This window comes from Astyanax mexicanus, chromosome 11 (assembly GCF_023375975.1).
Source record: "Astyanax mexicanus isolate ESR-SI-001 chromosome 11, AstMex3_surface, whole genome shotgun sequence".
Taxonomy (NCBI): Eukaryota; Metazoa; Chordata; class Actinopteri; order Characiformes; family Acestrorhamphidae; genus Astyanax; species Astyanax mexicanus.
In genome coordinates, this window is record NC_064418.1 from 9,472,388 (window position 1) to 9,490,437 (window position 18,050).

Here is an 18,050-nt window from a genome sequence, read left to right on the forward strand (position 1 = left end):
CACGTTTCATCCATCAGTTCACAAATCCTATTATTCTTCTACAGCAGGGTGTGGCAGATCATGTGGTTGGAGGAAAAAAATGTAATTGGAAAATAATTTCAAAAAAAAGAAAAGAAAACGCAGGATCCCAGTAAAAACTAGAGGAGATGGATTATGGATTACGAATTGCACTCTCAAAAAAAAACTGCTCTGGAAAAGTACAGTTTTACATCACTGCATTCATGACGTTCATGTCAAAATTAATTGTTTTTCTTGAATTTTTGGTTTATAGCTGTTTTACTTACATTTTATAGGTAAACTCTACCTGCTATTAATTTAACAAATCAGTCCTTCCAATAAATAACCATCAATTGTCAAACATTTCCCCCTTTTTGTGTGTGTGTGTGTTTGTGTGTGTATAAGCTTGTTTGTGTGTGTGTGTGTGTGTGCACGTGCTTGTGTTTGTGTGTGCGCTTGTGTCATTGTATGTGTGTGACTGTCTGTGTGTGTGTGTGTGTCTGAGACTATGTGTGTGTGTGTTTGTGTGTGTGTTTGTGAGACTGTGTGTGCACTTGTGTTTGTGTGTGTATGTGTGTTTGTGTGGGTGAGAGTGTTTGTGTGTGTGTATGTGTGTTTGTGTGGGTGAGAGTGTTTGTGTGTGTGTATGTGTGTTTGTGTGTGTGTTTCAGTGTGTATGAGCCTGTGTGTGTGTGTGTGTGTGTGAGTGTTTGTTTCTGTGTGTATAGATGTGTGTTTCTGTGTGTGTGCTTGTGTTTGTGTGTGTATGTGCGTGCTTGTGTGTGTGTGCGCCTGTGTGTGTATGTGTGTAAAAGCTTGTTTGTGTGTGCATGCGCTTGCATGTGTGTGAGACTGTGTGTTTGGGTTTGTGTGTGTTTGTGTGCGCGTGTGTATGCGCCTGTGTTTGTGTGAGCCACTGTGTGTGTGTGTGTGTGTGTGTGTGTGTGTGTGTGTGTTTGTTTGTTTGTGTGTGCTTGTGTTTGTGTGTGTGTGTGTGTTTGTGTGTGTGTGTGTGTGATCTTCACCAGAAGCAGCAGCAGGACGGTATCAGCGTGGTCGCAGGCACAGGCCACATGCAGGGCGGTCCAAAGGTCTTCATCCTGCAGATTGACGTTCACGCCTCGTTCTATCAGAACCTCCGCAGCAAACACGTTGTCGTGGCGAGCGCACTGCGGGGGGAAGATCAGAGGGGGATTATGGGTAACTGAGGAGCACTGTGGGCACATTTTCTGCCACAGCAGAAACAGCGAGCAGCTCCAGCAGAAGGAATTTTAATAACCGGGTGAATTAGATTAAACAAAACTGTGATATAAACATTAGCAACATGTCACATGACCTTTTATATATCATGATTCCTGGATGCATCTGTGAATAGGAGTGGGAATCTTCAGGCACCTTACTTTTCGATTATAATTCAAATCTGTGATGTGATTAAATGTAATAAAACGATTATCAATTATAGATTCATCTTGATGCATCTTTTTCTTCTATACAACGCCTGAATCTAAGAATGCATCTCATAATCGAAAATGTATCCCTACCTCTAATCTGTGAATACGCGTTTTTGTGAAAGGACAGAATCTGTGTTAGGGAAACATCTTGACATTGAGGAGTGAAGGGAAAGTGTGATGATGATGATGATGATACGACAGCAGAGCGAAGAATGAAGGAACGAGTGATGAAAAAGATAAAATAATAGAGGGCTGAAGAGGGAAGCCTGGAGAGAAGATGGAAAGGGCAAGGCCAGAGAGAATCAAAAGTGAGAAAGATGTGAGAGAGAGAGAGAAGGTTTCATAAAAAACGAATAGAGAGTAAGAGAAAGAGAGATATGAAAGACTAGGAATGAGATAGAGAGAGAGTAGGTCAGGTGTGCCAGGAGGCAATGCTGCTGATTGAGAGAGAGAGAGAGAAAGAAAGGAAAAGAAAGTGAGAGCTTGTGGTAGACAGCCCCAGAGGGGGAGTGTGTATTGGAGTGTATGTTTTTACCAGATGGAGCAGGGACCCTCCAGAGGAGAGCAGTGTGTTCGGGTCAGCCTCCTCCTTCAGCAGCCTTAGCACTGCAGCAACACACACACAGAGAGAGAGAGAGAGAGAGAGAGAGAGAGACATGACTCTTTAGCACCTTCAGGACATATGAATATGCTATACACTTGTTTGACTTTCAATTACATTATTTATTACATCTTTCATTCTCAAATTTACATTCGTCTTTATTTCAGTCTCTGGGAAATACAGAACCAGTAGATAAAGCTGTTCTGTAGCAGAACAAGAACACTCCTATGGGATGTAATGATTCAATTCACCTCATACTGCATATATAATTCAATATTCTCACTAGGGGTGGGCGATATGGCTCTAAAATAATATCACGATATTTCAGGGTATTTTTGTGATAGCGATATACTTGGCGATATAGGAAAACTAAAATAATTCATTCATTTCATGCAGCAAAAAATTTTGCAGAATATTTATTGCATGCATATAAACTGCAAACTAAAACAATTATACAATAAATACACCTAAAGCTTCACAGTAAATGATAGACTAATTTTAAGACAGAACAGCCCTATTATCACAATATGGATTTTTAATATCACAATATTTCTGTCACGATATATTGTTTATGATATAATATTGCCCACCCCTAATTCTCACACTGGTGACTTTACCCCAGCAATGCATAATCTTCTATAAATGACAATAAATGAGAACTGGGATGCAGAAGAAAAAGAGGGTGGTGCAGTATGGGATTGTTTTGTTGACTACTGTTAGTGGTGATCATCATTATCATCATTGTCATTTTCATGTTTTTGCATTAAAAACTATAACAGGGCTGACTATCAGTCCTAACATTGTCAGTCTGTCTGTCATGGACTCTAGCACACACACACAAAAGACTCCAAATCCCAGCATGCACCTGCGCAAGACCTCCCAGACACTGCTTATCACGTGAAGCTTTGGTGTTCCGGCTCGCCGAGCTCTTCTAGATTGCTCTCACCTGCTCTCGCCAGTATATATGCCCCTTGTTTTCAGTTCACCCCTGCCCGATATTGAATCTTGTCTCCTAACTCTTCTACCTCGAATTTTCCTTTGTGTTTCTGCTCTTTTATTACTGACCCGTTTTTGTTGATAAATTTATTTTATTTATAGACTTCTCCTTTTGTCTTGTCCTTCTACCTGCTTTTTGGATATCTCGTGTACGACCATTTGCCTGCCATGACTCTGGTATGTTGTTATCTATTGCTGCCCTACTGCACAATTGATGTTTCTACATTTGTTTTGCACTCAGGCAAAAAAAAAAAAAAACGCTGCTGTGTTCAGGCACAAAATATTTATTTTGCACATCATTACTAATTGCGACTTTGTTGTGTTTTATCGGAACATAAAACTGAAGTCCTCATATGTGGACATAATTTTTTAAAGAAACTACATCAAATAAAAGGTTTTTATTTTTTACACTAATCAGGTGCCACTTAGCCAAAATAGCAAAGAGAAATAAAAAATTAATGCTTGCAAGAGTTCAGGGTTAAATACGCCTCCAATCCTCTCACTCATTGCTAAGTATTGTTTGGCTAACCCCCACTTTACGACGTGTTTCTGAAAAATGTCACAGGACAGAAACTACTGACATCCCCCATGACTTTTCTCATGCAGAATAGAATCTATAGACTTCTAGATTGATTTAATATGCAGTTAAAACAGCATTTCGTAAATTTGGGACAAGATGAATGTACTGAAATATGCTCAACATTGGTCAGTAGTTCAGTAGTAGAGGAGCCAGACTACCACAGAACAGACTCTCAGATTCAGTAGCTGTTATTCTTTATCTTTTTATTAATGAGAGTTTAATGAGCATTTTCTCTTTTTTCTTACACTTCTTACACACACACACACACACACACACACTTCGCAAGCTACTGGTAACAGTCCCCAGAGAGAGTGTGTGTGCTGCTGAACTGCTCAGTGCTTTCCTGTGCTGAACACGGCCCTGCAGCATCCTCCTATTACAATGCCATGGCCCACGGCTCAGAATACTGCACTTCACAGACCTCCAAATACCACTCCCTCTGAGACCAGCTCCCCAACACCAGCACTTCTCAACACTGACTGGCTACTGGCTACGGACCACAGAACCGTGCTGAGATGACATGATGATCAGACTGCTGTCCCACAGGTCAGTGATTCCAGTCTGAAGCTATTCTGAACGAAAGGTCCTAGACCTTCTGAAAGGTCTTTTATATACAAAATATTCAGCTTCACTGAACACAAAACAAGATTTTATTGCTCCTCATTTATGTCCCTTATCGTAACTAGACTTTATGGTATAACTCTATTTAAATAGTCCAAAATAGATGCTCATAGACGCTTAACTAACGTTCAACTAACATTTAATTAACACTAAACTGTCTGTTAAAAACGCAACTTAACTCCAGGTTTAATGTAAATGATTCTTTATACAACTCTAAACCTTAACTAAACCATGAATCAACCCTAACACCTAATTTAAATCTAACCCAAAACCGTAAATCCAGTGATGGGAATAACAGCGTTGAAATAAACAGCGTTAGTAACGCCGTTACTTTTTTCAGTAACGAGTAACCTAACTAATTACTATGACTGTAACTATAACGCCGTTACCATTTCCGACAGCCCGTTACTGCACGTTACTTTAGCCGCATACCTGTCAAGTCTCCCGTTTTGACCCGGAAACAACCTTATTTTACCCCTTTTTTTTTCGCCGTCCTCCCGTATTAGTATTTATGACCGTATTAATGAGAGATTATTAAATCTCTTAACGCCAATCATTTGCCAGTTCAAGGAGAAAGTCCCGCCTTTCAGGAGAAAAAGCCAATCAGCTTGCTGGTTTTGCGGAGCTCAGAGGAGGGTCAGTGTGGGGAAGCCACCCCTCCCCCCCCTCGCTGTGAGTTCAGGCAGCTAGTCGGAGCAGCTGACGTTAAAACATATCTGGATATTCAGCAATTTTTCTAAAAGAAAGGTAACGGAGCTAACCATGTAAAGTGTGATTACATTGTTTCTGGAGCTGTTTCTGCAGGTTAGAAAGACTCGTCTCCCAATCAAAACAGACAGATCAAACCCATATACATATAATGTTTAACCTGCCCTGATGTACCTGATCAGCCAGTAACTAATTATTTGTTTTTACTTGTGTTTATTAATTTAAGATTTCAGGACTTACTGTAAGCTATAATAAAGGAGAATTCATAACCAGTTTGCTAGAAGCTGGATGTAAAGGATAGACAGAATTTAGTACAATACTTTATGTTCGTAGTTTAAAGCAGTTTCTGAACTCACTGTGTGTTTTCCACCGTTAACCATAACCATGAATCAACCCTAAAATCTAACCAAACCTTAAAATTAACTCCAAAATCTAACCTTAACCATGAATCAACCCTAAAACCTGACCCAAACCTTAATCTAAACCTTAACCTTAAATCTAACCCTAAATGTAGCCCTGTAATAGTTTAAAAGTACAGCTGTGCACATGATTATATTCAATAAATAACCAATGAGCATCTGTAACGCATCCACAATGAACAATCCAAACAAGTAAAGTGTTACATATTTAATTGTATTTAATGTTGGCCTTCTATTTTATATCTGTTCATGTTGACAATTTGATATAGATGCTGCAAATCAATGGAAACAATGGGGTTTAAGGTACTGTTCCCATAGTAAATATAATTCATGTAGTTTTTTGTGATACACAGACAATATTGACACACTGAAAAGCATTTAATAGACTTGTGAGTCAATGGTAGTCATCCATGAACAATACAGTTTTATGTGCCAATGCATCACTGACGTCCTCCAGGGCTGCTAAATCTGCTCGGATTGCGTGTCTGATCCTCAAGCATTTTACTATTTATAACTATTACTCAGCTGAAGGGCTAAAGGAGCTGTATTTTCTGTTTATTGTTGTGACCAACATTCTGAATAATAATTTAATTGCACTAATTAGTTCGTTTTTTTTATTTATTTAAATGATATTAAGCTCAAATTTACATGCATTTGGATAAACTGGTTTCAAAACTACTTAAAGTATAAAAGTAAAAGTAATGTAAGAGGGAAAAATGCTATTAAGGACAAAAGCTTAGACCACACTACAGGGTCCCCCCTCCCCAAAACACATTTTTCTAAAAGCCATAATGACTATAATGATATATTAAAATGTTAATGTTGATAAATTTGGGATGCACTAGGCTCCTCCCTGTTTTAGCTGCATGTGTGCCCATTGTAAATGAATAACGCTATAGCTTCAGCTCAGAGCGCCGCCATTACTGAACTGAAAATAACATAGACATATATACATAGACTCCGCATAGCCTGCCTCCTGGTGCCAGCTGCTATGCTATAAGTCCATCAGAGTCTCTCTAAGCTAAAGCTAGCATTATGGGATGTAAACAGAGGTTTTTAATAAGCTTCTTGTGTACTTTTTAAGTTATTAATGCCTCCTTTTAAAGGTCAGGGCTCTCCGGAATCTAGCAAGGAGGTGTGGAGCTACTTTGAGCTGGATAACGGTGAAAAAATAGATTTATTTTGGCAAATTATGCCCCGTGTCACCCAGTATGAAGGGTGTGTGGACAAACTGTTAAAATGTCTGGATCTCGGAACGCTGTGGGAGAACGGAGGTGTGCTGTTTATCAAAGGTAAGTACATTTTATCATGTTTTAATACAACAAAAGTTAATTTTACACCCGAGTTCTCCTTTAACTTCCATATTTCATATATTCTTCCATACCTCTCATCCCCCAAAACAGGCGACAGCAACCCCGGCATGCGTGCGGCAAAATGGCGCTGTGATAAATGAGAAGAGCTTAAGGGTTGATTAGCTGAATCTGCGAGCTCACCGAGCGATCTCCAGCAGGAAATGGAACTCCAAGCAAGATTACACAGGGCTGACAATACAGGAAAATAAAAATAAATGAAGACTCTGCAGAGGAAATGAGAATGAATGCAGGCTGTCTGATATGTCAAAGTAATCAGGGCCTATTCAAAGATAACAGCTTCCCTTTCAGCGCCCAAAATTAGGTTTGGACCCTCAACGCAGCACATTTTGTCACTCTGAGTGATGGCAACATCATATTAGGGCTTGCTCTGGAGAGAATCGTCACCACACTGATAACAAACCACTCCAGACACCTCTTGTAGCTTCTTGTGGCTGTGATATCTATGCAATCGAAACAATAATAACATCTGCAGGGATGCAGTGAACATTCAACAACTGGAGAAAAAAAATCTGTCCAGAAATGTGAAAGAAAACTACTTTTATTGTTTGGCCAAATTTATAGCGAACATATTCCAAACAAATAGAGCAGAGACTGATGAGCAGAGCTGGCATAGAGAAGATAAACGGCAGGTTTAAGTTCATTTTTACTCACATTTCCCTAATTAAATGAAATGAAACATATAATTACACTCGTTATCTATTTATAATCTCTTCACAAACTGGTTGATTTTTCAACTCAGTTACAGCTACAGTTAGTCCAAGAAGTATTTGATCCCTTGCTGATTTTCTTCGTTGGCCCACTAATAAAGACATGATCATTCTATACTTTTAATGGTAGATGTATTCTTACATGGAGAGACAGAATATTAAAAAGAAAATCCAGAAAATAAATCTAAGGAATATATATTAATTGATTTGTATTTCATGGAGTGAAATAAGTATTTGATCCCTTAGTATTCATTAGCAGTTCTGGCTTTTACAGACCAGTTAGACACTCCCAATCAACTTGTTACCTGACCTGAAGCCACCTGTTCTCACTAATCACTTGTGTGAAAAACACCTGTCCACAGAATCAGACAGATCACACAGATTTCAAGTCTCCAACATGGGTAAAACCAAAGAGCTGTCACAGGACCTCAGAGTCAGAATTGTTGACCTTCACAAAGCTGGAATGGGCTACAAAAAGATTAGTAAGGTGTTGGAAGTGAAAGTAACAACTATTGGTGCAATTATCAGAAAGTTTAAAGAGTATAACATGACAATCAACAGACCTCGGCCCGGTGCTCCAAAGAAGATTTCGCCTCGTGGGGTGGCAATGATGCTGAGAGCGGTCAGAAATCGTCCTGCAACCACTCGGCAGGAGTTAGCAAATGACCTGAAGGCAGCTGGGACCACAGTTTGCAAGGAAACAATTGGCAACACTTTGCGCAACAACGGATTCACATCCTGCAGTGCCCGAAAGGTACCCCTGCTGAAGAGAGCACATGTGGAGGCGCGCCTCAAGTATGCCAATGATCATTTGAAAGATGAACCAAGTTATTTGGAGAAGGTTTTGTGGTCAGACGAGACCAAAATTGAACTTTTTGGCCTCAACTCCACCCGCCATGTGTGGAGGAAGAAAAATGCTGCCTACGACCCCAAGAACACTGTGCCCACCGTCAAGCATGGAGGTGAAAGCATAATGTTTTGGGGGTGTTTCTCTGCCAAGGGTACAGGGCTACTTCACCGCATCACTGGGAAGATGGATGCAGCCATGTACCACACAATCCTGAGGGACAACCTCCTCCCCTCTGCCAGGGATCTGAAAATGGGCCGTGGTTGGGTCTTCCAACATGATAACGACCCTAAACATACAGCAAAGGCAACAAAGGATTGGCTCAAGAAAAATCACATTAAGGTCATGGAGTGGCCCAGCCAGTCGCCAGACCTCAATCCGATCGAAAATCTATGGAGGGAGCTGAAGGTCAGAGTTGCCAAGCGACAGCCCACCAACCTTCATGATTTAGAGAGGATCTGCAAAGAAGAGTGGGCCAAAATTCCCCCTGGTGTGTGTGCTAAACTTGTGGTTAACTACAACAAACGTCTCACCGCTGTGCTTGCAAACAAAGGCTTTGCCACTAAGTATTGAGTGTGTTTGGCAAGAGGGATCAAATACTTATTTTCCTCATTGAAATACAAATTAATTAAAATATATTCTTTAAAATTATATTCTGGATTTTTGTCTTGATATTCTGTCTCTCCATGTTAGAATATATCTACCATTAAAAGTGCAGAAGGATAGTGTCTTTATTAGTGGGCAAACAAAGAAAATCAGCAAGGGATCAAATACTTCTTGGACTCACTGTAAGTGTCACTCAAAGTCAAATGAGTGGCACTACTGAGGCATACTACTTATGATTAGAATATCACTGCTGATGTTTAGCATATTGGGCTTCGTTTGTCTGCTAGGAAAGTTGTCACACCTTAGCCTGTGTCTGTCTTGTGTTTTTAACTATTTTGGTTCCATGTGGTTCTGCCCTCTGTTTTCCTGTTCCTGTCTCTGTCTAGCCATTAGTGTTGTCACCTTGTGTCTTGTTTGTAACCACACCCCCTCGTTACCAGTCCCAGGTGTTCCTCACCTACCTTGTGTATTTAAGTCCTTTTATTTCAGTGTTTTGTGTAGAGTGTTTTGTTCTTTGTTTCCTATTTTAACATTAATTCGTTAACATTAATTTGTTAAATATTCTTAGTTTTGGTTTCATACTGTAGTTTTCTTGGTTTGGTTTCCCTTATTTTTTGTGGGTAAGTTTACTCTGACTTGTTCATTTTTTTTTATTTTGCTACCCTTGTTTGTTTTCTCACCCTTCTATATGTGACAATAGTGTTCAATAAAATATTTTTTATAGTATTTTGTAATAGTTTTTCTTAGAAAAATGCATTTAGGCTATTTGTACAGCTGAGCGATAATGAAATATCAATTAAATAATCACAGCTAACAAACAATCATATTGCTAAGTTAGACCATTGTTATAACATCTCATAAACATGGATGTGATGGGATGTGTTTTGCTATTTGTTAATCAGCCTTTAGGCCAAGGTTTCATTTTATTGGCCTCAGGTTTGGCCAAAAAAAATAAAAAATAAAATAAATCAGTGCATTTTGGTACTTCCCTAAACATCTGCCTTTCAACACAGTTAACACACCTGTTAACACCTGACCCAGGACTCACCACGAGAATCCTTCACGTATGACGCAGCCAAAGCGTACCTGCTCACGGGAGCACAGCGGCGAGGGTTAATTGCTGCAGTAATTAAGCTATGATAGACCTGGTTATACAGCTCTTTACCCACCGTGCTGAAATGTTATGACCCCCATGGGGGTGGCTGTACTAAAGTGGTCATTACCTCAAACAGATGTGCTTTCAGCAGCCGGATCTGCCCCTCCGCACAGCTGGATCGGGCAGGCCTGTGCTTAACTCGCAGTCTGCCTGCCTGTTTATTCAGTCTGCTGATCTGCTGCATGTGGGCAGGTCTGTAAACAGCTCTGATCTGAATATGTATGTGCGGTTGGTTGGTGTGAGTGGGTGAGTGTTTATGCAATCAAGCCTACAATCCCATCACATTCATATTTATGAGATGTTATTACAGTGGTCTGACTCAGCGATAAGCTCGTTTGTTAGCTGTGCTGCTGGTATACAACACTGTATACAGTGGGTTACAAAAGTATTCATACCCTTTGAACTTTTTTTGCATTTTGTCAGCTTACAACCACAAAATTAAATGTATTCTATTGAGATTTTAAGTGATGAACCAACACATAGTATAACAATTCACAATTGTGAAGTGGAGCAAAAATGATCTAAGGTTTTTAATTTTTTTTATCTAGGCCTGTCACGATAACAATTTTTTGTGAACGATATGTTGTCCCAGAAATTATTGAGATAAACAATATTGTTCGCATTTTAAGACCCTTAAATGGCACTAAAATACTGATAACATAGGGTCATAACAAAGGAATTACACCCTTTTAAAGACAATTAACTTTTTATATATATACATATATACATATTTACATTGCGAAGTGCAGAGGCATGGGAACCGCGGGTCCACCCCATACCATGACGTGCACCACTGTCTGTCCCAGCTGGCCCGCATTGGACGGGCATAAAGACCCTGCCTCAGCCTTCAGGGGTATGAATGCTTTTGCAAGCCACTGTTATGTTAGATGATAGAATATGCCAAAGCCAAAACTCATGAGACAGAACAAAACTTGTATTGTGTCCCATGATTTTTTGCCATGTTCCATAAAAACTTAGGATGTAATCGGGGGAAAATTGGGACAGATGATACTTTTTAATAGGAAATTGACTACTGATGAAAAACTATCTAATCACAACACTCACTTTCAGCTCACCCTAATACTAATGCCCAGCCAATCACAGCTCTAGTCAACTACTTTTACTTTACAGGTTCTTTCACTCCACACAGTGCTGAGCTGTTATAGCTATGAACTAAGAGTCTTTAATTAAACACACCTGTGATTAAGTGATGAAGAACTGTCTATTTAAACCTGTCTGTTTGCTTCTTGTGTCTCAGTTTGCGAAGTATTGCCAACTCCACCTGTTACATAGGAAGAGTGTTTGTTTTGATTGCACTTTAAACTCTATCAAACCCATCTTTACCCTTATTATCTGCAAATTATTTGGTCAGTCAAGCACTCAAGTGTTACACCCTGCTGTTTATGGCAGATTCCATTAATCAACACTGAGCTGCAAACCCACAAATCAATGCCAGCAGAAGCATTAATTCAGTTCTCATTTCTTGCAATGCTGTTTTTCCTTTTTTTTTTTTTCAAACGCCTACACAGTAAATCCCTGCATCGTACATGAATAAATAAATAAATTACAAAGAGAGCGGGAAAAAAAAAAACGATCCCTAGAATGACGCAACCCATGTTTGAACACATTTGCGTGATTAAAGCTGGTTATAAAAGACGTAACGGCACAAAATTAAATTGCTCGCGGCAAGTCCTACAGAACCTTCGACCTAATCTACCTCAATCAGCACTGTTCCTGTCAGAGCGCAGACAGCGGCCCTATGCTTGCTACGCTGTTAATCAAGCAGGCCAATCTGCAGTCATTAGAAGCACGGCCGCTTAATTAATTTCTCAGGGCCTAAAGAAGTCCCTTTCCTCTAATGAGCAGCGTCTCCGAGTTTCTCACACATGGCAGCACCTGCTCTATCCTTCACTGTCACTCACCGAGCAGACGCTCCCTCTCCCAGCACTGCTGGTGTCCTTGCTAAGCTAAGCAATTCTGGATGATTGGTGGGAACCAGTCAGTCTCGCTTCACCCCATGAGCCCAAAGGCGCTCATATTTCATATTCCAGGACTAGAGTTGGGCAGCGAAACGGTAATATTTTAAAATGATGCTGGAATTAAAAAAGCACAATGTATCTAAGGTGTCAAATTTCTATTCTGTGTGTCTGTTCTCTAGTTCACAACCAATGAGCTAAGGAGCTGTATATAGGAAGACACTATGCAGTTTACTAAGTAGTGGTGAAAACAGGAGTCAATTTTTATAATTGGTGATAATTTAAGATATTTAAGGTATGGTATTTAAGATCTTCGGGATAAATAAAGTATCAATCCTTGCATCCATCCATCCATCCATCCATCCATCCATCCATCTATCTATCATGTTTGGAATAAACCCTGTAAAATTGTTGATCTGTTGAACAATAGCTGTTTGGGTGGTTTTCTATGCATTTATGCAGATTTCAAACATGTTTTATCTGAATCCCACTGTAAAAATCTGGCAACCGTGATGGCTCGCTGTCTTTTGCTTAGTAGTAAGATTTGCAATGTATTCAGGGATGTTTACTATAAATCATGATGCATTATGTGAGTTTAAAGTGCCCTCAAAATCACATTCCAATTCCTCCTTATGATTCGGACAAATGGCAGACGTACTCAATAGTGCTCTAAATAATAAATAGGGAGCCATTTCGGTCACAGACGAAATTTGTTTAGTAAGCTCATTGACCCTTGACCTACATACACAGGTTAATCCAATTATGAGAAAGGGTTAAGGTGAAAATTGCAAGTTTTTCTCCTCTTTGCATCTTCTCTTCTATTGAAACACAAGAATAAAAAGGAAAAAGAAGAAGTAGGATAGTATAAATCAAAACATGAAACTTTAACAGATGAATAAGGATTTAAGTGGTTAAAAATAATCCATCAGACCCATCATTATTATTATTTTTATATAGTTATTACTAGAACCATTTGACACTATAAATGCCTTTACCCTTCCTGATCCCTAAAATCCTCTAAAATCAAGTATCCCACTTCTTTCTAACACGCTGTAATCAGACTCTATTAAAGCTTAAATATCCACTTAATAATGGCTAGTGCTTGAGATCTGCTTGAGAATAGAACTGGAAAATGAGCAGAACATCCACGGTCAATGGAGGGCAGATTTTCTGCTGACTGCAGAGAGAGAGAGAGAAAGAAAGAGAGAGAGAGAGCATGATCCATTTACATACATCTCCAGAGCCCTACAGGAACATCTGTTAGTCAGTTAAACGCAGGGCAAGTTAGGGGACACGGACTACCAGCACATTACCGATCAGGACTAAATGGAGGTCGACAGACACACTGGAACCTCTGATACTCCTCTCCATGTGCCCTTTACTGCCTTGAGCTGGGTCATGCTATAGGAACTGACACTGTATGATATTTTCTGGAGAAGAACACAATACATACATGCAATACAAATCCTCTGAACCCTGTGTCCCCCTGTCTAATGGATGAAGAGGGCCACGTTTCCTGCTTCAGTTGGGTTTCCGTACCAAAACCAGTCATTATTCTCTTTTTAAACAATTAGAATTGAGCAGACTGTGCCTGTACCTACAGAATTACAGTTTTGTTTACTTAGCTTAGCTTTAACTTAGTTACCCTCCCCCATCACCACCCAGTTGCGACACCTGCTGAATTACACGGAAAATATGGCAATACCCCTGTTCCTTACTAGTGTCGCATAACTCTCCTTATAATCTGATGTGCCTGATGTATGAAAATAGACCAGAAAATAGACATTTATTGATTGTGATACCATTGATAGTGATTATAATCCGGTGCATGTTATAGAGCAAAAAAATACGGTATATTAGAGTGTAAAGTTTAAGCCCTTTGAAATTTTAACCACCTTAAATGATGCAGCAGTTACTTAATCCAGTCTTGCTTTACAGTAAATACTAGGGACACGCCCCCAACAGAGCACGAGAGTCTGGCTAACTGTGATAGTTGTATGTTTATAATGAGGGAACAGCGAGAAAACAACGAAAGCCTGTGTCCATGTGGAGAATCATGTCTATGAATGACGCCTAGAGGGCGCCAGAGAGTGCTCTTGCACAACAAAACCAAGATGGTAATCGTTAACTTATTCCAAAAAATAGAAATCCAATAATTGGCTCCGAACCCGAGTCTACCGATTGGATTGGGACATCCTTATTCAATTCCACTGGAAGTTAAGAAGATTTTTTTAAGGTTTTGTCTGACAGCAAAAAACATACAATACATTTTACTATAATCAGTTACAGTTGAATGATATGTCAGATATATATTTCAGCCTTACTTTAAATGAAATTTATTCAATGTGATACAGTCAGAATAATACTACAGTCCATCAGTACAAAGGAGAATGTTCGGCATTCCTCCAATAAGGCGACTACATTTCCTTCTCTGCACTGGTATCAATCTACTGGATTACATTCCGCTGGTTGCGGCATGTAGGAGTGGGCGAAACGCGCAGTCTGACGATGGGAAACGGCAAACCAGCTGTCGGAACCATATGTGGAGTTTCCATGGAAACCAGGCACGGGGAACGGAGAGAGAAGGGGAAAGGGTAAGAGAGAGGAGGATGAGCTGAGGAGGATGAGGATGAGGAGGAGGAGGAAGAGGAGAGGATGGGCAGGGAATACCACCGGAATAAGAACGAGGAATGAGGCACAGAAAATTATGAAACTGGTAAAAAAAAAAAAAAAAATCTGATGTTAAAGGAGAAGCTTTTGCAACACGTTAAACTGGCTTATCTGAGTGGACCTTGAGGTACATCAAAAACACCAAAATGCATCCAGCTTATAAGCATCACTATAAAGAGCAATGAGAGTACAATACAAAAAAAATCATAAAATACATTGACATTTCAGAGCTTTGCTGGACATTTGTGCATTTAGACAATGCTAAACAAATACTAAAGACTCCAACTCCCAGCATGCACTTACATCTGACCTTCCAGACTCTGCTGATCATGTGATGCTATGGCGTTCAAACTCTCCAAGATTCTGATTACTCACACCTGGCCCTGTTAATATACATACATTCATTTTTAATAGCTTCTCACCGATTATTAAATGTAGTTTCTAGCTCTTCTAGAAGTGAAGAAGTTTCTAGCTCTTCTTCAAAAGTGTTTCATTTGTTTTTTGCCTTTTTGTTTTGTCTTGCCCTTTTACAGTACTGTTTATTGTTGCCGACCCTTATTTGTGTACTAGACGATTCTTTTTCTAGCCCTTTTCTTATTTGGATACCCTGTTTACGACCCTTTTTGCCTGTCCTCACTCTGGTATGTTATTTACTATTAATCCCTGTCAGTCTGTTTGGTATCCACGTGTGTTATCAAACTTTTGTAACTGACATGTAAGTGTGTGTTTTAAGACAACTAGGGAGTTGCTTTCAGAGTGAGATCCCAAAGTAAAATCAAGTAAAATCCCAGTGGTCCAACAACACCAAACACCAAACACTTTTAGCAAAAGACCAGAAAAGTGTTTCCGTTTTACTGTAAATTGTTCAGAGTAGGGCTGATCTATCAGTGAACCAGAAAACAGGCACTTTACTGTGTTACATAAGATGCTGTAACTGTGTGTACTGTAGTGTGAGGCTCTACATGTATCATCCATTATCACTGACTTTAAAAAGCACAGGGATTCAGTCTCTGAATACTGAGCTCTAGTAGAAAGAAGATGTTAGATAATGTACTACTCACTGTAAAAACGCTCAGACGTTCAGAGCAAACAATGGAAAAGGATTGAAACAGAAGTGGGACATAAACAAAGACAAAAAAAGAGGGCTACGGAAAACGTGAGAGAGGGAAAATGAGAGATGAAGAGGGATAACATGGATGAGAGAAAGACAGTAAAAGTGAGAGGTAGAAACAAGTAAAAAGTGAGAGACATGGACAGAAAGAAAAAAATAAGAAAAAGAGAGAATGGAAAGAGAGAGGGAAAAGGACAGATAAAGAGACAGAAGATGAATGAGACAAAGAAAATAAAAGTGAGAGGTAGAAACAGGTAAAAAAGAGAGAGATGGACAAAAAGACAAAAAAAGAAAGGTAATAGGAAAAAGAGAGAATGTAAAGGAGAGGTGAAAAATGTGGAGACTGAAAAGTGTGTGAGGATTGAGTGAGAAAATAGGAAAAAGAGAGAGGAAAGGGGGATTGGAGAGATGTAGGAACATAAAAGGGAGAGAGGGGCGTAAAATAGGAAATGAGAAGGATGGGACAAAGAGAGGGACAAGAAGAGAGAAATGGTGAGGATGGAAAAAAGGAAATAGAGAAAGGGAAAGAAAAAAGAGAGAGACAGCGGGAAAGATAAAAAATTAACAAGAAAAGAGGGGAAAAAGAGGAAGATTGTGAAAGAGAGAAAGAGAAAGAAAAAGGAGAAGGAGAGAGAGATGCCATCATGCAACTGCCTAAAAAAAAACACTATTAAACTCCACCCTCCACTTTAAAATTACACTTTTACCCCACCCACCATGTATAAATTAATGAATAAGAATGTGTAAAAATATATTTTTTATTTAATAATGTCTAATGTATTATATTTGTAAGTTTATGATTATTCTTCTTATTAAATAATAACATAAATACATTCAGATCTGTTCTTTGGACAGCACTGTTATTGGACCAGTCAATCCCAATAAATTTTAAGAGAGAGAGAGAGTGAAAGAAAAAGAGAAAGAGAGAGAGAGAAAGAAAAGATTACAGATGGCAGAATGAAACGACAGACATACTGTTTGTACAAAGTGACTTTTTCTTCTTTTTTTTTCTCCTCCACTCCATCTTCTTCCTCAATCATAACACTCCATCATGTTCATGAAACCGATACCCCACAAGTACACATCTGCCACTGCACCTGCAAGCAGCCTCTCTCTCTCTTTCTCTCTCTCTCTCTCTCCTGCACTTTCTTTCACTCTCTCTCTCTATCCCTCACTCCTCTCATCAATCCTAACTCTCATTTGTTCTCCTCTGTGCCACCATCACAGACACGAGACACGAGTGTTTCATCTCTAATATATATATATATATATATTTTTTTTTTTTTTTTCTCTTGCGAGGCAGAAAATCATGATTTTCACAATCTCTTAACCTGGCAGAATCCCACCTGGAACCTCAGTCAGGCGTGGACGCTCCATGTTTTCAAATGGGCTTTTTTTTTGCTGTGTTGGATACAGTGGAATAAGAGGCTCAGGATGGAGGGAGTGGAGGGTTTTAAATGAGTTCAGTCGGCCAGAACCACACTCGCAGTGTTCCCACGTCCCTGAGGAGCTGACTCAGATCTCTTTCTATCCTGTTATCACCTCGCCAGGAGGAAAGCACACTGCATCCATTATACTTCCTTATTCAACACAGCACAGCACAGAGTGCAGCACAGCACAGTCTACAGCAAAGTAGGGGTGGACGATAAGGCCACTAAATAATATCACAATATTTCATGGTATTTTCACAATAACGATTCTCTTGGCGATATGACAAAACACTGAATTACAAAATGATGATATGGCACACTCCTAACTGAGATATATAATGGGAAATGAGAACAGTGTTAATTTTCTTTTGCTAAAAACTGCAAAAAAGTAGTACCCTGATGTGATAATTAGGAATGGGTGTTATGGCACAATATTTCAAGGTATAATATTGATATATATATATTGATAAATGTTTGCAATATTATTGTGTTCAATACGATGTGGCACACCCCTACAGCACAGCACAGAGTACAGCACAGCACAGAGTACAGCACAGTGGGGGTGGGCAATATGGCCCTAAAATTTTATCACAATATTTCAGGGTATTTTCGCGATAACAATTCTCTTGGCAATATGACAAAACTATTACTGCATACGATATGATATGGCACACCCTTAAATGAGATATTTAAAAAAAAATAGAAGAATTGTATCAGATTTAAAACAGAAGTCAATGATAACAATAATAATAATAATAATAAACTCCAAATATCTCTATATATCCAGGAATAAAGTAAAAT

General features: G+C 39.3%; 1 protein-coding gene across 3 annotated transcripts in view; it reads right to left on the minus strand.

Moving 5' to 3' along the window:
- myo16 (myosin XVI) overlaps positions 1-18,050 on the minus strand; it is a 264,223-nt gene that overhangs the window by 160,970 nt on the left and 85,203 nt on the right. For all 3 annotated transcript variants that reach the window (XM_049485244.1, XM_049485243.1, XM_049485245.1), the window contains exons 3-4: positions 1,984-2,054; positions 1,023-1,166 (exon numbers count right to left, since the gene is read on the minus strand). In XM_049485244.1, coding sequence (XP_049341201.1) covers positions 1,023-1,166; positions 1,984-2,054 — 215 coding nt within the window. The remainder of the gene's footprint in view (positions 1-1,022; positions 1,167-1,983; positions 2,055-18,050) is intronic.